At 47.4% G+C, this 21,237-nt stretch overlaps 1 protein-coding gene across 4 annotated transcripts in view; it reads left to right on the top strand.

The window, feature by feature from the left end:
* Positions 1 to 21,237, top strand: part of ADGRG2 (adhesion G protein-coupled receptor G2) — a 71,270-nt gene that overhangs the window by 7,683 nt on the left and 42,350 nt on the right. For all 4 annotated transcript variants that reach the window (XM_068144743.1, XM_068144742.1, XM_068144739.1 and 1 more), the window contains exons 2-3: positions 6,033 to 6,151; positions 8,367 to 8,984. In XM_068144743.1, the coding sequence (XP_068000844.1) occupies positions 6,034 to 6,151; positions 8,367 to 8,984 (736 nt within the window). In that variant the 5' untranslated portion in view covers position 6,033. The remainder of the gene's footprint in view (positions 1 to 6,032; positions 6,152 to 8,366; positions 8,985 to 21,237) is intronic.

The raw sequence follows: 21,237 nt of genomic DNA, 5'->3' as shown, positions 1-21,237 counted from the left end.
TTTACAGTCTTATATTTCTGAAAGTAATTAAAGGTTTCAAGAGGTTCTTGTGTACCTGGCAGTACAACGTTTCTCTTGCTCTTTCCTGCCTTTTATCACCTGCTTGGAATCATGCAGACTGTCACAGCACAACTGCCAGATCTTCAGGGTGCCTTCCAAACCATGCTATGAATCTGTTCATTTTACCCTCCTCCTCCTCAGTAAATTCTTTGATGGGCACCAGCTGGTGGATGAGAAGCTGAGCATGAGCCACCAGTGTGGACTCAGCCCAGAAAGCCAATCACATCCTGGGCTGCATCAAGAGAAGCATAGCCAGCAGGTTGAGGGAGGTGATTCTCCCCCTCTACTCTGCTCTGGTGAGACCCCACCTGGAGCACTGTGTCCAGGTCTGGAGCCTCTATTACAGAAAGGATCTGGAGGTGCTGGAAGGTGTTCAGAGAAGGGCCAGGAGGAAGAGCAGAGGGCTGGAGCTTCTCTCCTATGAGGACAGTCTGAGGGTGTTTGGGCTATTCGTGTGGAGAAAAGAAGGTTCTGAGGAGACCTAATTGTGGCCTTCCAGTATCTGAAGAGGGCTACAAGAAAGCTGGGGAGACACTTTGTAGGGTGTCAGGGAATGAGAGGACTGGGGGGAATGGAGCGAGAATAGAAATGGGTAGATTGATATTGGATGTTAGGAGGAAGTTCTTCCCCATGAGGGTGGTGAGAGACTGGCACAGGTTGCCCAGGGAGGTGGTGGAAGCCTCATCCTTGGAGGTTTTTGCAGCCAGGCTGGATGTGGCTGTGTGCAACCTGCTGTAGTGTGAGGTGTCCCTGGCCATGGCAGGGGGGTTGGAACTGGAAGATCTTTGAAGTCCTTTCCAACCCTAACAATACCATGATTCTATGGTGTCACAGCCACCAGCCCTCGCCAAAAGTTTCATCAGCAAACTCCTCCTGCAGATCTTTTGGGTGTGCTGGGACATAGAGGCAAGGAGCTGCTTTGACTCAGAAGATAGAAATGGCAAAGTAATAGGTCCAGAGGAAGCCACAAATGTAATCAGAAGGCTGGAGCACCTCTCCTTTATTGATGATCTGGATGAGGGCATTGAGTCCATCATCAGTAAATTTGCTGACGACACCAAGCTGGGGGCAGGAGTTGATCTGCTGGAGGGTAGAGAGGCTCTGCAGAGGGACCTCGACAGGCTGGACAGATGGGCAGAGTCCAACGGCATGAGACTGAGCACATCCAAGTGCTGGGTTCTGCACATTGGCCACAACAACCCCATGCAGTGCTACAGGCTGGGGTCAGAGTGGCTGGAGAGCAGCCAGGCAGAGAGGGACCTGGGGGTACTGGTCGATGGTAGGCTGAACATGAGCCTGCAGTGTGCCCAGGCAGCCAAGAGGGCCAATGGCATCCTGGCCTGCATCAAGAACAGTGTGGCCAGCAGGAGCAGGGAGGTCATTCTGCCCCTGTACACTGCACTGGTTAGGCCACACCTCGAGTACTGTGTCCAGTTCTGGGCCCCTCAGTTTAGGAAGGAGGTTGACTTGCTGGAACGAGTCCAGAGAAGAGCAACAAAGTTGGTGAGGGGTTTGGAACACAAGCCCTATGAGGAGAGGCTGAGGGAGCTGGGGTTGCTCAGCCTGGAGAAGAGGAGACTCAGGGGAGACCTTATCACTCTCTACAACTACCTGAAGGGAGGCTGTAGACAGGCTGATGATGGTCTCTTCTCCCAGGCACCCAGTACCAGAACAAGAGGACACAGTCTCAGGCTGTGCCAGGGGAGGTTCAGGTTAGATGTTAGGAAGAAGTTCTATACAGAGAGTGATTGCGCTATGGAATGGGTTGCCCGGGGAGGTGGTGGAGTTGCCGTCATTGAAGGTGTGCAGAAGGAGACTTGATGGGGTGCTTGGTGCCATGGGTTAGCTGTTTGGGTGGGTTGGATTGGTTGATGGGTTGGACGCGATGATCTTGAAGGTCTCTTCCAACCTGGTTTGGTTTATTCTAATAAAGGTTTATTCCTGTGAAGACAAGCAGAGAAATTTGGGTTCTTGAGCCTGGAGAATAGAAAACTCCAGGGATACCTTAGAGCAGCCTTCCAGAATTTGAAAGGGGCCACTGGAGAGCTGGAGAGGGACTTTTGACAAAGGCATGGAGTGACAGGATGAGCTTCAAACTGAACAAAGCTGGATTGAGATGAGACATGAGGAAGAAGTTCGTCTCTGAGGGTGGTGAGGTGCTGAAACAGGTAGCCCACAGAAGTTTTGGAGGTTTCAAGGCTGGATGTGTTCAAGGCCAGATTGGATGGGACTTTGAACAACCTGATGTAGGAGGAGGTGTTCCTACCTATGGCAAGGGACTTGGAACTAGTTGATCTTCAAGGTCCTTTCCAACCAGTCTGTGATTCAGTCTGCTTATTTAAACCCAAGATTTTAGCAGGGGATAACTACAAAGGTAGGCAGAATGAGCATCAAAAGTATAGATTAAGGAAATGTGCCCTGAACAAATGAGGTTGAGGTGCAGCAGCAGGCAGCATGGTTAGAAGTAGATAACTTAGTACTTTGAGTCATGTTTTCCAGCATAAGTTTCTGTTACCCACATTTTACATGTTGATATCAAGAACCAGCTCTGGCTAAGACTTGACATGAAGGGACTAATAATTATCTACTGCCAGTAGACAGAGACCTTCAACAGGAACTGTAAAAGTTGAATGTATGTTTCAAAAAGTAGTTTAGCAATACACACTAAGGACAGCTGTGCATGTGGTTTGCACTTTTATGGCTTTAATCCTGTTGCAACTACATCTGCTGTATTACAAGGCAAGCAGCAGCTCAAGATGAGTCCCTGTGTCTCTTCGAAGCTATGTGACCTTTGGATACCCATTTGGAAAGCAGTCCAGGTTTCTCACATTGCATTTTTGCACTGTGCAGTCCTTCTTGAGGCTCGTTGCAAAGGAGCAGACTCCATCTCCTCTGTGCTCCAGTTGTGTTTGTTCCTGAGGCACTTCAAAGGCCTTTTACTGGGTATGCCTGTGTCTGACTGCTAGCTGAAAGGCTTTACAAAACAGGGAGTGGAACATCTGTCTTCAGAGGCCAGGCTGAGGGAGCTGGGGCTCTGCAGCTTGGAGCAGAGGAGCCTGAGAGGTGACCTCATTCCTGTTGATAAAGATGTGCAGGGCAGTGTCAGAAGGATGGAGCCAGGCTCTGCTCAGGGATGTCCAAGGACAGGACAAGGGGCACTGGGTTCCAGGTGGAGCAGGGGAGGTGCCACGGAAGCATCAGGAACAACTTTTTGCCTGTGAGGGTGGCAGAGGCCTGGATCCAGCTGCCCAGATAGGTTGTTGAGTCTCTTTCTCTGGAGATATTCCAAACCCTCCTGGCTGTGTTCCTGTGTGAACTGCCCTGGGTGCTCCTGCTCTGGTAAGGGGATTGAACTGGATGATCTTTGGAGGTTCCTTCCAACTCCTAACATTCTGTGATTCTGTGATCTTTCAGAGGTACAACACTGGGTATAACAGAGTGAAGGCAGTAGAAAGCCTTGCTGGCTTTGGTTTCCACTTTTTGCCTGCTCTTGGAAGTTGCTGACAGCTTTTGACCTTCTTCCCTCTATTCTGCCCTTCCTTCTGCAGCAGAGTGCCTGTCAGTGCTTGTCTTAGTCTACCTGTTAGATTTCAGTAACTTCTCCTGCAGAACCTCCAACTCCCACTGGGTAGAAGGACAGTTCTATCAGAACTGGCTGTGTAATGATGATGAGGTCGATAGTAATCAATGGTAACAATTAACAGCTAATTAGTGGTAATAACAGGAATGTAGAGCTCCCCTTTATACCATCTTCTTGCCTTGGTTTCCAGCAACTTCTTTAGATTCCAGGGAAGGTGGTGTTAGTGCAGAGCTGCAGCACCTCTGATACAACCTACCAACCACCCATCCCATTTTGCAATGTTTGTTCTCTGGTTTGAAGAAAAGTTCTCTCAGTTGTAGTTTCACTTTCAAATTAATGGCATGGTCTGAAGTGTTGTGAAACCTGGGTACCAATGCTACGAGACTGTCACTGGTCAAAATAACTCAGTCTCCATGGAGAGCAAACAAGAAGGAACAAATCTGTGCCTGAGCCCTTGCTTTTCAGACAGGCTGGAGAGTTGGGCAGGGAGAAGCTGAATGAAATTCAACAAGGACAAGTGTAGAGGCTGGCACCTGGATAAAAACAACCCCATGGACCAGGATAGGTTGGGGAGTGACCTATTAGAGGACAGCACAGGGAGAAGGGACTTGGGGATCCTGGTGGACAGGGTGGATTCTAAGGGCTGTGGTTAGTAAGATGACAGAGGTTCTTGTCCCCCTCTGCTCTGACCTGGTGAGGCCACGTCTGGAACCTTGTGTCCAGTTCTGGGCCTCACAGTTCAAGGAAGGCCTCAGGGAACTGTTTGATAGAGTCCAGCACAGAGTCACAAAAATGATGAAGGGAAAGGAACATCTTCCTTATGAGGAGAGCCTGAGGGAGCTGAGGCTCTTTAGCTTAGAGCAGAGGAGCCTGAGGGGTGACCTCATTCATGTTTATAAATATGTAAAGCATGAGTGCCAAGAGGCTGGAGCCAGGCTCTGCTGGGTGATGCCCAATGCCAGCACAAGGGGCAATGGTAGAAGTTGAGGCATAGGAAGTTCCATGGAAATATGAGCAAAAATTTTTTCCCTGTGAGGGTGATGGGACCTGTAAGAGGCTGCCCAGGGAAGTTGTGGAGCCTTCTCTGGAGATGTTTCAAACCTGCCTGGATGTGTTCCTGTGTGACATACTCTTAGTCCTCTTGCTCTGGCAGTGGGGTTTGACTGGATGATCTTTCAAGGTCCCTTCCAACATGCTGTGATTCTGTTTTCTGCAATTCCATTTTGCCCACTGAGCACAGGATAATTGATTGTATTCTATTTCAAGCAGTTAACTCTTGGTATTTGAGCATGGTGAGAGAGTGAAGACAACTGGTTATATCTTTACCCATAAGCTGTGCACAGAATGCTTTCCCACACTTGGGTGGCTCAGTAGTTGGCTCCAGTAGCTGTTGTACTTGATTAGATTTGCTTGTGAAGGTTTTTCATCCTACTGCAAAAATTATGGAGATTTGAGGAGAAGGCCTTGGGGGTGTCGGTTGGTGACAAACTCCCCACGAGCCATCAATGGTCCCTGGCAGCCCAGCAGGCAGCTGTGTGCTGAGCTGCATTCAGAGCAGGGAGAGCAGCAGCACAGGGAGGGGATTCTGCCCCTCTGCTCTGCTCAGACCCCATATGAATCACTGCCTCCAGTTCTGGGGCCTCCAGCAGAAGGGGAACATGAAACTGCTGGAGGAGGGTCATGAAGATGATCAGAGAGCTGGAGAACCTCTCCTATGGGGACAGGCTGAGAGAGTTGGGGCTGTTCAGCTTGGACAAGAGAAGGCTCCAGGGAGACCTTTAGAGCAGCCTTCCAGTACCTGAAAGAGCTAAAATAAATCTGGGAAAGGACTTTTGACAAGGGCTAAGAGTGATAGGATGAGAGGAAATGGGTTGAAGCTTGAGGATGGCAGATTTAGACTGAAGATTTGGAAGACAATCTGTAGAGTGAGGGTGGTGAGACTCTGGCACAGGTTGCCCAGGGAGGTTGTGAGGTCTTCTCCGGTATAATTGAAAAACTGCCTGGACACCATCCTGTGCAACTAGATGAACCTATCTGGGTTGGAACTAGATGATCTTCAGAGGTCCCTTCCAACCCTTATCAGTCTGTAATTTGTGGAAAGGCTTTTGGCCGTGCTCTGATGTATTTCTAAGTCTTTGGAGAAACAGAGCTTGAGGGAGGGTTTTTATGGGGGTTGGGTTTTTTTTCCCTTGCAGTAAACAGTTCTTTCTTTCTCAGTGACTTCACATCCTACAGAGTGTTTGTGAATTTCTGGTTGATGCACGTCCAATAGAACAGGGGCGAAAAAATTGACCCTCTTGGGTTGGAAACACTTTGGCATAATATCTACACACCTGCACTTGTCTTTTTTTTCCTTTCCTGGTCACTGTGGTCTATTTATTTTTTCTTCTAGAATGGTTGCCTGGGGAAAACAGCACTGCTGTGTTGGCAGAATACAGGAGGTTTTCTTGAGATTCAGGATTGTTCTAGCAGTCCTTTTACTTCATTTGTTCCTGGCTACAGCAGGCAAAGGTAAGACAGTTGTTTTTTTTCCTGATTTTTTTTCTAGTGTTGGTTTTCCAAATGAATAGGATTAGTCTTGATGAATAAGGCTTTAGAATGGACTCAGAACAGGCAAGTTGCTGCCTTCTTGAAACCAAGAGGGAAAACAACCATTAACAAGAGCTGATTCTCTGTGTTTAGAGTAGTTGTTTCATAAACAAATAACCAGTAGTAACCTTTTGGCTTTGGATGAGGAGGGGAAGGTAAGCACAATCTGTAATAATAAGACAAATTACTTTCTTGCTGTTTTTTTCTTGACTGGATGTGTTGCTGTTTTCAGAGTGTGGTGTTAAACCTTTTATACTGCTCTTATACAGACACCACAAGATTCTTTGGACTTCAGTAGGCCAAGGGGGAATGGTTTGAAGCTGAGGGAGAGTAGATTTAGACAGGAAGAGGTTCTTCAGTACAAGGATGTGGCTCTGGAATAAGTTGCCCAGGGAGGTTGTGAATGCTTCCGCCCTGGAGGTGTTGGAAGGCCAGTTTGGATGAGGCCTTGAGCAGCTAAGTCTAGTTGAGAGATGTCCTTGCCCATGCTGGGAATGTTGGAGTAGATGATCTCTGAGGTCCCTTCCAACATGAGCCATTCTATGATTCACTCAGTGTATATAGGGGTGTAGAACATCTCCTGCATTGCTCTTGGCTGTGGGTCTGATTACAGCTAGGGAAAAAGCAGCAGGGCTCAAAACATGTAACAGAAGTGATCTATCTGAATGTGACAGTCTAGGCTCCTTACCTGTAATTGAAAAATAAATTCAAAAGGTTTTTGTGCAAATCAGGTGACTGACATGATGATGGTTTTGTACAAGGTACAGCAGAATCAAAGAACCATAGAATGGTTTGGGTTAGAAGGACCTCCAAAGGTCATCCAGCCCAACCCCCCTGCAGTCAGCAGGGGCATCCTTCCCTGGATCAGGTTGCTCAGAGCCTTGGCCACACTGACCTTGAAGATCTCCAGGGATGGGACCTCAACTCCCTGGGCAACCTGTTGCAGCATCCCAGCACCCTCATGGTACAGGACTTATCCCTTCCCACCCAAACCACTCTATGATTCTGTGCCCCAAAAGAGTTCCTGGTAAGCTATGAATGCCACTCTCACAGCACAGCCAGTTCCAGCTCCTTGATTGTATGTCCATGGAAGGGCTGCAGCCCACAAGTACCATTGCTAGAGAAAACCAGCAATGATTAACAGAACTTCCAAGAGCTTTCAAGTAATATCATCTCTTACTTATGTTACATCCACCCACAATGGGCTTAGCTTTGTTGATAATTAATTTCTAACTAATTTAAGCTGTGCTGCAGGTTTTTGACTTGGAACAGTGATGTACTGTGATTTCCTTTGTGCTTTTCCAGCATGCTTTGAGCAAAAACAGCATAAAAAAGTTCCCAAGCCTTTCTTGTAACAATTCAGGTAGTGTTGGTATTTATTCTTGTGAGTGTGGCATCTATTTTTCAGCACTTTTTTTTTACTGTTCAGGGCAAAGTGGGCCAGACTTTGCTGCTTCCAGAGGAGTGAGTGCACTCTTTTGTTAGTTTAATTCATCAGGCCTTGCTTACTGATCACCATTACAGTTATAGTCTGCAGCAAGAACAGTTAGTAATGACTTTCTGTGAGTCTGGATTGATATTTTGTCTACCTGGTAGCTTCTATCTATCAATCTTCACTTGGGAGTTTGGAATCTCCTCCTGTTTTTCATTTGTTTCAATTGAAAAATAAATTTGGGAGCCCTGTGCTCCAAAGATGGAAAAGCTGAACACATTCCTGATTCAGAAGTGACCTGATGAGAGCTGGTGCTCCGTTTTCGTAGATCCATGGTTTAGGTTGGAAGGGACCAGAAAGATCATCTAGTTCCAACCCCTCTGCAGAGATGTTCCAGTCCCCCAGTCATCCTCATGGCTCTCCCTTGGACTCCCTGCATCAGGTCCCTGTCTCTCTTGAATTAGGGAGCTCAAAACTGGATTCAGTATTCCAAGTGTGGTCTCAGCAGGGCAGAGTAGAGGGAGGGAGGAGAACCTCCCTAGACCTTCTTGGTCTAGGGTCACACTTTTCTTGGTGCCCCCCAGGATGCCATTTGCCCTGTTGGTTACAAGGGCTCACGTGGAAGAATTAACACTCTTTCAGAAGATCCTTTTAAAACCAAAAATCCTTTTCCAAATAAACTTTCCTCTTTTTTTTTTTTTTCAGATCAGGAGGGTTTCCTAGGAAAATACAAAGCTGTTTTTAAGACTGCATGTGAAGCTCCTTGGATTATGTCACCAAGAATTTCTCTGCACCCCTTGAAAGAATTCATTGTCTGCGTGCGCATCAAGCTGTATTCCTCAGACAGACCCTGGACAGCCTATGTGTACTATCAGGAAACACCTCACACCAATTCCTCTGGAGAGAAGTATGAGCTGGGACTTACAGGAGATGGTGGTGAAGTGAGGATATGGCTCTTTGGCAACCAAATAAATACAAAAGCAAAACTACATGAGAACACTTGGTACGAAGTATGTGTCCAGTGGAAGAGTGAAGATGAGGAGATGAAGTTGTTCATAAATGGAACCAAAGAAGCAAACAAAAAACTACCTGGGAAAGTCAATCTGCCTGGGAAAGGGAAGTTCTTACTTGGCTGCTCAAAGCTGCCAGGTCCAGCTGTGTCATCTAACGTGGGGATGACAGGGGAGTTGTACATGTTCAGGATGTGGGATAAAGCAGATCTGAGGCAGTCTCACGACTGCAAAGACAGCGGTGTGATACGCTGGAGAAGGGAGGACTGGCTCTACAATGTGACAGTAGAAGAGGACAGCTCTCTGCCATGTGGTGAGTAACCACTGCACCTTTGTTGCTGAAATAGTACTTTTGTCACAAGTGGATCTGAAGTAGTGTTAATATTTCTCTTCCAGATCTCAAAAAGTCTTTGTTAGTCATTTCTAGCTAAATGCTTCCTGAGAAGCTGGGAGGATCTGCAGCTGTCACCAGCTTGGATCCCAATGTAACAAACACAGCAGCAGTCCTTAAAAGACTAGACTTCTGTGAACTCTTGTGTCTGTCTGCGGTGCATGCAGTGGTAATGACAGCAGGAGTGTGATGGTTAATGTTGGGGGGGAATTTCAACCCACCACAAGGAGGCATCCAAGCGAAACTCCTAGAAGTACAAAGGCTTTCTGTCAGTGTTGTCTAAATTCATTTATACAGCTTTCATTCAGTAAATAACTGTAGAGGAAAGCATTTACTGGTCCTCATTCTGCTCATTTGCCTGTCCAGAACTTAGAATCATAGAACTGTGGAATGGCTTGGGTTGGAAGGGACCTCCAAAGGGCATCCAGTCCAACCCCCCTGCAGTCAGCAGGGCATCCTCCACTAGATCAGGTTGTTCATAGCCTTGTTCAGCCTCACCTTGAGGATTTCCAGGGATGGGGCCTCAATTCCCTCCCAGGGCAACCTGTTGCAGTGTTGCAGCAACCTCCTGGTGCAGAACTTGTTCCTCACAGCCAATTTAAATCTGCTCTGCTCTCATTTCAAATAATTAAATCATTGCCCCTGGTCCTGTCCCTGCAGGCCTTTGGGAACAGTCCCTCTGCAGCCTCCTTGTAGCCCCCTTCAGGTACAGGAAGACTGCTCTGAGGTGTTCCTGGAGCCTTCTCTTTGCCAAGCTGAACATCCTCAGCTCCCTCTGTCCTTGTAGCAAAGGTGTTGCAGCCCTTTCATTATTTTTGTGGTCTTCCTCTGGACCTGCTTGATCAGGTCCATATCCTTCCTGTGTTGAGGGCTCTAGAGCTGGATGCAGTACTCCAGGTGAGGTCTCACCAGACCAAAGTGGCAGAATCACTTCTCTCCATCTCTGGCTGCTTTTGATGCAGCCTGGGATGTGATTGGCCTTGTGGGCTGCAAGCTCACACTGTTGGCTCTTGTCCAGCTTCTCACCCACCATCAACCCCAAGTCCTTTTCTTCAGGGCTGCTCTCAGTTTCATCATCCCCCAGCCTGGATTGGTATCTTTGATTTCACTGCTTCACTGGCACATTACACCATCTTTAGTTGTTATGGTCTACATCTCTAAAGGTTACTGGAGACTCTAATTTCTTCTTTGTTTTTTTCTGTATCAGTAATGTCTGTCTTTATTAAAATGGACAAATGGTTTCTCACTCATTTCTCAAAATTCCTTTCTGCCCTAAAAAGGCAACCCCAAAACTAACCATGAAAAAGCTTTAGCCAAAACCAAGAAGATTTTATTTTGGAGAAATTGAATTAAAGCAAGAGAATAATCTTCTTTCTATCATTTGCTGTTATAATCACAGAATTGTCAGGGTTGGAAGGGACCTCAAGGATTATCCAGTTCCAACCCCCCTGCCAAGGGTAGGGACATCTCACACTAGAGCAGGCTGCTCAGAGCCACATGATAGTTGACAAAGTAACAGTAGACAAAAGAGACAAACATGCATCAAGCTTGGGTAGGATCAAATTTATCAGCTGTAATATATAATACTATCCTCTAAGACCTTATCTGACTAGCTAGCTCCATTGGTTGCTAAAATGCTATTATAGCATAGGTGCTTCAGTCAAAGTATAGCACTAACCTTAGTCTTCATCACCTTTGTCCTTAAGAATTGTACCTCTTTTGTGCAGACTTAAAAATACCTTTCAGCTGTCTGACTGGGTAGATTGAACGTGTCTTAGTAAGGGCAGTAAAGTAAGCTGCCCAGATTTCTTTTTGTGAAAGAGAAAGAATTCCATCTGACAGACAAGGACTCATGGGGAATGCCTCTGACACTGGGTCATAATGAGTGTAATGCCTCTGCTGGCCTCATGCTATGAGTTGGGAGCACATCTTTTCTGTTGGGTTCTGTGTGGGAGAGGAACTGAAGAAAGGATCCCAGAATCACAGGTTGGAAGGGACCTCAAAAGATCACCTAGTCCAAGGCCCCTGCCAAAGCAGGAGCACTTAGGGCAGATCACACAGGAACAGATCAGACAGGTCTTGAAAGTCTCCAGAGAAGGAGACTCCAGAACCTCTCTGGGCAGCCTGCTCCAGGGTTCTGTCACCCTCACCATATAGAAGTGAAAAGAGAAGGCTCCAGGGAGGCCTCATAGCAGCCTTCCAGTACCTGAAGGGGGTTACAAAAGGCTGCAGAGGGACTGTTTGCAAAGGCCTGCAGTGATGGGACCTGGGGGAATGGTTTGAAATTAAGGAAGAACAGATTGAGATTGGATGTGAGGAATAAGTTCTGGACCACAAGGGTGCTGCAACACTGCAACGGGTTGCCCGGAGAGGTCATTGAGGCTCCATCCTTGGAGATCTTCAAGGTGAGGCTGGACAAAGCAACCTGCTCTAGTGGAGGTTGTCCCTGCTGACTGCAGAAGGGTTGGACTGGATGAGCTTTGGAGGTCCCTTCCAACCCCAAGTACTCTTTGATTCTAGTCTAAAGTCATCAGAAAGTTTTGATTTTGCATCTGCAAAGACCATAACTGGCAAAGGAGTGGAGCCTGGGAGGGGTTTGTGCCTCCTGCGTAGGCACAGAAGGTGAAATGGAAGGCAGTGAGTTGCAGTCAGAGTTGTGCCCCAGGACAAGTTCCGGATTCTTTACTTTATGGCTGGGTTGGCATTTTGTGCCTACATCAAATAGCAATTTGTAAAATCATCAGTCAGATGTTTCCTGTGGATTCTCCTTTGCTTAACCACTCAAAAATCTGTGTGCGGTATAAGCTGTTCATCTGTTGGACAATGATGCACTCCCTAATAAACTGAAATTTGCTTTGTGTGCCGTTCTGAGCTGAAGTTTCCTTGTCTCCTTTGGCCACCTTTCTTTTTGTTGGCACTTCAAATTATTTTTATTTTCTTCTTTTATTATAGTCCTTATTTTATAACAAATTTCCAGATTATCAAAAATGTGTTTAGGTTTTTTGTCTTAACTGTGTGAGGTCCAATAGAATCCAATATCCACAAAATGGCTTGGATTGGAAAGGACCTCCAAAGGTCACCCAGTCCAACCTCCCTGCAGTCAGCAGGGACATCCTCCACTAGATCAGGTTGCTCACAGCCTTGCCCAGCCCCACTTTGAAGATCTCCAGGAATAGGGCCTTAACTACCTCCCTGGGCAACCTGTTGCAGTGTTCCACCAGCCTCCTGGTGCAAAACTTGTCCCTAACATCCAATTTAAATCTGCTCTGCTCTCATTTCAAACCTTTGCCCCTGGTCCTGTCCCTGCAGGCCTTTGGGAGCAGTCCCTCTGCAGCCTCCTTGTAGCCCCCTTCAGGTACTGGAAGACTGCTCTGAGGTCTTGCTGGAGCCTTCTCTTCTCCAGGCTGAACAACCCCAGGCTGTCCTTGTAGTAGAGGTGCTGCAGCCCCCTGATCATTTTTCTGGCCCTCCTCTGGACCTGCTCCATCAGGTCCATGTCCTTCCATTGCTGAGGGCTCCAGAGCTGGATGCAGAATGTTGATTCCGGTGAGATTCACAACACATGTTCACTTAAAGACATGCTCACCTTTAACCAAGTATTTCCCTTTCCAGAAGACAATGGTATTACCTCTGTAGTAGCCACATATCTTCTGCACATTTGCCAGGAAGGACATATCTGACCACATCCCAGGTTGTGACAGAGGCTGACCACATTTCTTGGACTAATGGGACTTAGCAGTAGTAAACTTCTAGATTGCAATTAAGAAAGCAACTCCTGCTTCTTCCAGGCTCATAGTCTTCTGGTTGCTCTCTGCTTGATGTTGCTGTTGCTTGCTCTGCAGGTAGGGCCAAAGAGAGGAGGAGGCCCCACACAGTGTGCGTCACAGACCTGCCACTTGCATTCCACAGGTTCCTTTGATAATCCCCATTTTGCTGGGAATGAGAAGTGGCACAACAGCTGTGATGTGGAGAAAGGGTGCACAGAGTGAGTGTGTCTCACTTCAACAATCCTCTCCTGGGATTTAGAAAGAAGGAAGATGTGCTCACTCTTCCAGATGCCAACACTGGGAGAGTTCTTCATCTTGTTCTTTAAAGAGTGATTCCTATTTAGCTACACATTCATTGTAGAATATTTGAATGAATGGCTGGAGTATGAACATTTAATGTGGACGGTGGTCAATGGATACCTGGAATGTTGTGTCCGGTTCTGGACTCTGATTCAAGAGAGAAAGGGATCTGCTGGAGAGAGGCCAGTGGGGAGCTCTGGGGATGATTATGGTACTTGAACATCTCTGCTATGAATAAAGACAGAGAGCCCTGGGGCTGTATAGTCTGGAGAAGGCTGAGAGGTGGTTCCCAGTGACAGAATAAGGAACAACAGGTACAAGATAGAGCACAAGAAGTTCCACCTCAACCTGAGGAGACAATTCTGGATGGTGATGGAACCCTGGAACAGGCTGCCCAGAAAGGTTGTGGAGTCTCCTTCTCTGGAGACATTCCAAACCCACCTGGGTGTGTTCCTGTGTGGCCTGCCCTAGGTGATGCTGCTCTAGCAGGAGGTTGGACTGGATGATCTCTAGAGGTCCCTTCCAACCCCTAACATTCTGTGATTCTATGATATCACTCTTACCTCTGCATCATCGGGGCACACTAAGGAATATAAAGCTCTGAGTGATTTAAAAGAATACAAACCCAGCAGAAAACACTTGAGTTAAAAGCACTAAATGCTTGAAAAGAAACTGTAGTCATGAGTGGCAGTAATGTGTGAGCACCAGCTCTTCAGTTGTCATTTTTATGTGGGCTATTTGCGAGTTGCCTTCAATACCAACTTGACAGCTGGAAGAAATGTTGTGTTTAAACATTAGTCACTGCAGTTACACATTAAACAGTAACATTCCCAATCCAAATATAAACATCCAAAGTGTTACACTGCTTATGCAAAGGAGCAGGGAGCTGGCTGGAATAAATAGAAGTGAATAAATAGAAGAGATGATTTAAGGTATGACTGGAAATAGCATCACTGGCAGGAAAGCACTGCCAGCACTGCCAGTGCCCTGACTTTTAGCAGCTGGAGGCCAGTGCCTGTTGCTTTTGGTAGCCTTTTTTGTTGTCTCTTTTTTTTTTTTCATAAATGCTATGTAGTGGTTTTGATCTGGCATTTGAGGTGCAAAAAACCTTTTTAACTGTCAAGCTTTCAGGCTGAAGTTGTTGCCCCTGTCTTCTCCCTGTGTCATACTAGATGATCCTTGAGGTCCCTTCCAGCCTGGTATTCTATGACTCTATGAATCCTTTCAATTCCCAGTATTGCTGAGCCTGCTGCTGGTGTTTCTGGAGAAGGTTTCTAGGCTTGTGGGCCCAAAGCAGTCCAGTGCTGATGGGAGAAATGGGAAGTGACTGGTGCTCTGGGTGACTGCTTTGCCTTTGCATGCTTAAGGAAGAAGAACAGTTTGGGTTGTGGTTCTAGCTTGCAGGTGTGGTCAACAGGAGGTATGGTGTAGACTCATGTTAAAGATTTCCCAAGCTGTGTGCACTTCTGATGACAGGATCAGCTTTCCTGGAAGGGAGGGTGGAGTCCCAGGGCTTTACCTCCTCAGGCAGAAAGTGGTAATGTGGCTGTCACTCATCCATTCATCCAGTCTGTTGGGGGCGGCATGGCCTTACATTTAATGAGTGCAGCATGAAAGCTGGAGATGAAAAAATAAATTCTTTGTGTCCCAATACAATTTTCTTTCTAAAACTGGAAGGACAGAAAGGTATAAAAATCTCTAGATCTTAAAGGAAGTAAATGTGATGGGGAAAAAATATCTACCTCTGGAGTGCCTATTTGGTGAGTCATGCAAAACTCTGCTTTGTACCTGTTAACAGAAGGCATCTTTGACCTTCTTTTGCTTTGCTCTCATTGCCTTCCTCTTCTGTGCTTTTTGGAAATCGGCCTGCCAGAGAAGAGGTGATTTGATTCACCTCAGTGTCTAATGCATTGCTTTATACAAACAGATAAAAGAGAGCAGTCTGGAGAAGAAGGCCTTGGGGGTGTCAGGTGGTGACAAACTCCCCAGGAGCCAGCAGTGGTCCCTGGCAGCCCAGCAGGCAGCTGTGTGCTGAGCTGCATCCAGAGCAGGGAGAGCAGCAGCACAGGGAGGGGATTCTGCCCCTCTGCTCTGCTGAGACCCCACCTGCAGCACTGCCTCCAGTTCTGGGGCCCCCAGCAGAAGAGGGACCTGGAGCTGCTGGAGAGGGTCCAGAGGAGGCACAAAGATGATCAGAAGCCTGGAGAACCTCCCCTGTAGGGAGCAGGCTGAGAGAGTTGGGGTTGTTCAGCCTGGAGAAAAGATGGCTCTGGGGAGACCTTAGAGCAGCCTTCCAGTACCTGAAGGGGGCTACAAGCAAGCTGGGAAAGGACTTTTGACAAGGGCTGGGAGTGATAGGGTGAGAGGGAATGGATTGAAACAAGCTGGATATTAGGAAGAAGTTCTTCAGGTTGCCCAGGGAGGTCATGAATGCCCCCTCCCTGAAGGTGTCTAAGACCAGGCTGGATGAGGCCTTGAACAACCTGGTCTAGGTGACCCTGCCCATGGCAGGGGATTGGAATTGGATGATCTCTGGGGTCCCTTCCAACCTAAAGCATTCTATGAATCTGTGAATAAAAAATGTATTTCTAACCTAATTTGCTAAAAACCTGTGTAACATCAATGCTGAACTGAAAATACTGCACCTGAGTTTTCTGTTAAGGATCACAGAATCATAGAATCAATAAGGCTGGAAAAGACTTCAAGAGATCATCAAGTCCAACCTAACACTCAACAGCTCTTGATTAACTAAACCATGGCTCCAAGTGCCACATCCAGTCCCTTTTTGAACACCTCCAGGGATGGTGACTCCACCACCTCCCTCGGCAGCACATTCCAATGGCCAATTACTCTTTCTGGGAAGAAATTTCTCCTTACCTCCAGCCTAAACTTCCCCTGGCACAGCTTGAGACTGTGTCCTCTTGTTCTGGTGCTGGTTGCCTGGGAGAAGAGACCAACCCCCAGCTGTCTACTACCTCCCTTCAGGTAGTTAAGTGGTCTGGCCAAAGGAACAGATCTAAAGTGAACAAGAACTTCCCACGTTTTCTTACATTTGCCTTTCACCAACAGTCAGATATTCACAGATTGCATTTGGTTGGAAGGGACCTTCAAAGGTCGTCTTTTCCTAACCCCCTGCAGTCAGCAGGACACCTTCAACTTGATCAGGCTGCCCAGAGCCTCATTGAGCCTCACATTGAATATCTCAAGGTAAGGGACCTCAACCCCCTCCCTGGGCAACCTGTTCCAGTGTTCCTCCACCCTCATAGTGAAGAACTTCTTCCTGATATCCAATCTAAGTCTGCCCTTGTCCTGTCCCTGCAGGCCTTTGCAAACAGACTCTCTCCATCCTTCCTGTAGCCCCCTTCGTGTACCGGAAGGCTGCTCTGGCAGCCCAGGCTGCCATTAGCCGTCTGTGCTGCAAGCTCACACTGCCTGCTCCTGTCCAGCTTCTCATCCACCAGCACCCCCAAGTCCTTTTCCACAGGGCTGCTTTCCAACACCTCATCCCCCAGCCTATATTGACAGTGAGGATTGTTCTGGCCCTGCACTTGCTCTTGTTGACCTTCATGAGGTTCACCTGGGCACCACTTCTCCAGCTTGTCCAGGTCCCTCTGGATGCCATCCTGTCTCTCTGGTGTATTGACAGCGCCACACGAGTTGGTGTCATCTGCACACTTGCTGATGGTGCATTCAGTCTCACTGCCCATGTGGATGTCCCTGTGGCTGCTGTAGATCATTGGAGTTCAGACTCTGTCTTTTTTCCTCCTAAGCAAGCACTCTGCTTGCTGTCTCAGGCTTACTTTAAAGGATGCTTTCTACAGAACTTTGAAGGTGACCATGAAGTGTCAGGTAAAGCAGCTTTATTCAGCAGCAAAGCTGTTCCCCTGAGCCTGGAGCAAGCAGCAGCTGCCAGCAACTCAGCTCTTGCATGATGTTGGTTATCTGCAGCCAGGTTCTAGCTGCTTCTCACTCCTCCACCCTGGAAAAACTGACCTGCTTCTGGCACAGTGGCTTGCCTGAAGACAGGTTGCCTGAAGAGAGGATGTTGCCTTTCCAAACGTTTTAAGAAGGAGTAGACTGATCATAGATTGGATTGGAAGTAGGGAAAAGAAAAGGAGATTTTTCATTCTCCCAGTTGGAAGTAGAAGGTTGTGTGCTGTCTGTGCTTTAAGGGCTTTTTCTGTACCCTATGTCTAAGTTACTCAACAAAGGGCATGCCAGTGCAGGGACCAGAACCAGCCATCCAGCCATGCCATCTTGGGCACTGTGTTACAAAGGCTGCTTCTCCCTGTCTTTCCCTTTGGCTGAATTCATTTTCTAAGTCTGCTTTGCTTGGTGGAACAGCTGCAGCAGGACTTGTGGAGGCCATCCTCAAAGACAAGAGACTCCAATTAGACCTTAGGGCTGCTTTCCTCCAATACCTGAAGGGATCCTACAGGAAGGCTGCCAAGGGTGTTTAGAGACAGGGGGAATGGTTTGAAGCTGAGGCAGAGCAGGGTTAGACTGGAGCTGAGGAAGAAGTTCTTCAATACAAGGTGGTGGGACTCTGGCACAGGCTGCCCAGGGAGGTTGTGGCTGCCTCCTGCCTGGGGGTGTTGAAGGCCAGGTTGGATGACGCCTTGAGCAGCTGAATCTAGTTGGGAGGTGTCCTTGGGCATGGCAGGGAGGTTGGAGTAGATGATCTCTGAGGTCCCTTCCATTTGATGATGATGGTGATGAGCCAGTAGACTGATAGCTAAGATCTGTCATACTAAGGAATGCTAAGAAATGCTGTCTGTACAAGGCTGGTTTGTAGACAGGGTCAGGCATTGGTCTTTCTCAGAGCTGCATCAGTTGGTGGACCTAGCCTGAAGCTCTGTTACTAATGGGTTTAGTCTCCTACCAAACTGCAGCTGCTAAAGTTATTCTGATTCTAATTGTCATGTGAAGTCATTATGGGAAACTGCTTGTCACAAGGCAAGCACTGGTTCCCAGGTAGGTTTTTTTGCAGCTGTGGTATGGAGTGATGGCAAGAGTTGCTAAACAGGTTTCATACCAGTGGAACAATCTCCTCTGCCTACCCAGATGGGATTCTCAAGTCTTGGCTTAGCAAGTTACTTATGTCAGAACAGTACAAAGTGATCTGAAAGAATCATAGAATCATAGATTGGTCTGGGTTGGAAGGGACCTCCAAAGGTCATCCAGTCCAACCAGCCCTGCATCATCAGGGACATCCTCAACTAGATCAGGTTGCTCAGACCTTGAAAGTCTCCAGGGATGGGGCCCCAACCACCTCCATGGGCAACCTGTTGCAGTGTTCCACCAGCCTCATATAAAGAACTTGTTCCTAACATCCAATCTAAATCTTCTCTTCTCTAGTTTGGAGCCATTGCTCCTTGTCCTGTCACCACAGGCCTTTGTAAACAGTCTCTCTCCATCCTTCCTGTAGCCCCCTTCAGGTACCAGAAGCCTGCTCTTAGGTCTCCCTAGAGCCTCTTCATCTCCAGGCTGAACACCCACAGCTCTCTCAGCCTGTCACTGTAGTAAAAGTGCTCTAACGCCTGATCATTTTTGTGGCCCTCCTCTGGACCTGCTCCATCAGATCCATGTCCTTTCTATATTGAGGGCTCCAGAGCTGGATGCAGTACTCCAGGTGAGGTCTCACCAGAGCAGAGCAAAGTGTCAGAATCACCTCTCTGGATCTGCTGGCAACACTGCTTTGGATGCACCCCAGGCAGACAGTAAGGGACTTGCTGCTTTTGCTTCTAATTATGTATATTAATAACAGATTCCAGTGGGTTATCTTTTTAATAGAGTTGCCTTTTCCTTCAGAAAAAAAGCCCAAACAGTTCTTTTGGGGACCTATTCTGTCTCCCTTGCAGTGAAGACAAAGCATAATACTGAGTAATGTCATTTGCCTGTTTATTTGGTGTTTGGATCCTCCAGAATGTTCCCTATTAGAGAAAATCATTACACAATTTATAATGTTTTGTTTTGGAACAGGAAATTGGGGTTGTTGATGTGATGACCCTAAACTAAGTGTTGCAAGTGAAAATTAATGGAGCAAATAAAAGGAGATTTCACAGACATAAGGATTTTCTTGCTCTGTATTGATAGTGAACAACCTAAGTGAAATGAATTTTCTGTTAGCTTGCAATTAGCACATCTTGAGTTATTTTACTTTCCTTTTTACATGTCAACTTCAGGGATATTTGAAGCTGGACTTTAATCCTGCTCCACATTAGCTCTATGCACTTTTTCTTTCCAGTTCTTAAGCACAGCAGTGAAGGAAGGCTGACAATAGTAAGTGAAATGAAATGAAGTATGACAGCCTCTCCTCCTTCCTCCTTTCTGTATGCACAGGTGATTGCTCAGTAAACTTAATGCTGCACCTTGATCAGTGACACGATTCATCCTCTCAGATCATTCCTAGCGACTGTAGGCATGTGAATATCGTGCTGTAAGAGCACTCATGGTTAGAGACCAGAAGAACGTGCTGCTCAGAGCATGCCATCATCATTTGCTGCATTAGCCAGCTCCATATCCATGCCTTACATTTAGATGATTTGGCTCCCTGTGCTGCTGGGTTTGTTATTGGAAGCATTTGGCAGTTTTAGAGTTCATTGTTTTCATAGCATCATAGAATCACAGAGTGGCTTCGGATGGAAGGGACCTCAGAGCTCATCTACTCCAATCTCTCTGACATGGACAGGGACACCTCTCAACTAGACTCAGCTGCTCAAGGCCTCATCCACCCTGGCCTGGAACACTCCCAGGGAGGAGGCATCCACAGCCTGCCTGGGCAGCCTGTTTCAGAGTTTCACCACCTTTTACTGAAGAACTTCTTCCTCAGCTCCAGTCTAACCCTGCTCTGCCTCAGCTTCAAACCATTCCCCTTGGCCTGTCTCCAGACGGCCCCAGGAAAAGTCCCTTTGCAGCTTTCCTGCAGGATCCCTTCAGGTATTGGAAGGCAGCTCTGAGGTCCCCCTGGAGTCTTCTCTTCTCCAGGCTGAACAAGTCCAGCTCCCTCAGCCTATCCTTAGCAGAGGGGTCATTTTTAATGTGCCCATTGAGCTAGAAAAAATATAGCTCCTCTTTTCATTCCCAGTCCAGGTCCACCTAAGCCACTTCATTTCTGACAGCTTGATTGTCTGCTCAGATTCATAGAATGGTTTAAGTCAGAAGGGATCTTAAAGTCATAGGCAGGGACACCTTCCACTAGAACAAGTTGCTCAAAGCTTCATCCAGCCTGGCCTTGGACGCCTCCAGGGAGGGATATCCACAACCTCCCTGGGCAACCTGTTTCAGTGTCTCTCACCACCCTCACTGGAAAGAGATTCTTCTTAATCTCCAGTCTCAACCTGCCCTCCTCAAGCTTTAATCCATTCCCTCTTGTCCCTCAAGTCCTTGTTAAATGTTCCAGCCTTCTTGTAGGCCTCCTCAGGTACTGGAAGGCTTCTTGAAGGTCTCCCTGGAGCCTTCTTTTATCCAGGCTGAGCAACCCCAGCTCTCTCAGCCTCTCCCCATAGGGGAGGTTTTCCAGGCCTCTGGTCACCTTTGTGGCCTCCTCTGGAACCCCTCCAGCAGCTCTAGGTCCCACTTCTGCTGGGGGCCCCAGAACTGGAGGCAGTGCTGCAGGTGGGGTCTGAGCAGAGCAGAGGGGCAGAATCCTTTCCCTGTGCTCCTGCTCTCCCTGCTTTGGATGCAGCCCAGCACACAGCTGCCTGATAGGCTGCCAGCAACCATTGTTGGCTCATGTTGAGTTTTTCATCAGCTGACACTCCCAAGTCCTTCTCCTCCAGACTGCTCTCCAGCCACTCCTTGCCTAGTCTCTATTTGTGCTTGGGTTTGCCCTGACCCAGCTGTAGGACCTTGCACTTGGCCTTGTTGAACTTCATGACGTTGGCTTGGGCTCACCTCTGAAGCCTGTCCAAGTCTCTCTTGGGTATGTTCTTTGGTGAGCAGATGTCTACATGATGCCTCTGCATGCTGTGATGTAGATGTATTCTCAAAGTACATTTTGTGTTATTTGTAAATATGTATGGATTAAAGCATGCTTCTCTTACCCAATTCATGTTAAACCAGCAGTTAATTACTTGAATAATTCATCAGCATTTCTATACCACAGT

Source organism: Melanerpes formicivorus, unplaced genomic scaffold (assembly GCF_026170545.1).
Source record: "Melanerpes formicivorus ecotype bairdi unplaced genomic scaffold, bMelFor1.0.p_v2 SCAF_11, whole genome shotgun sequence".
Taxonomy (NCBI): Eukaryota; Metazoa; Chordata; class Aves; order Piciformes; family Picidae; genus Melanerpes; species Melanerpes formicivorus.
Note: the sequence above shows the minus strand (reverse complement) of the source record. Positions and strands in the feature narration are given on the sequence as shown.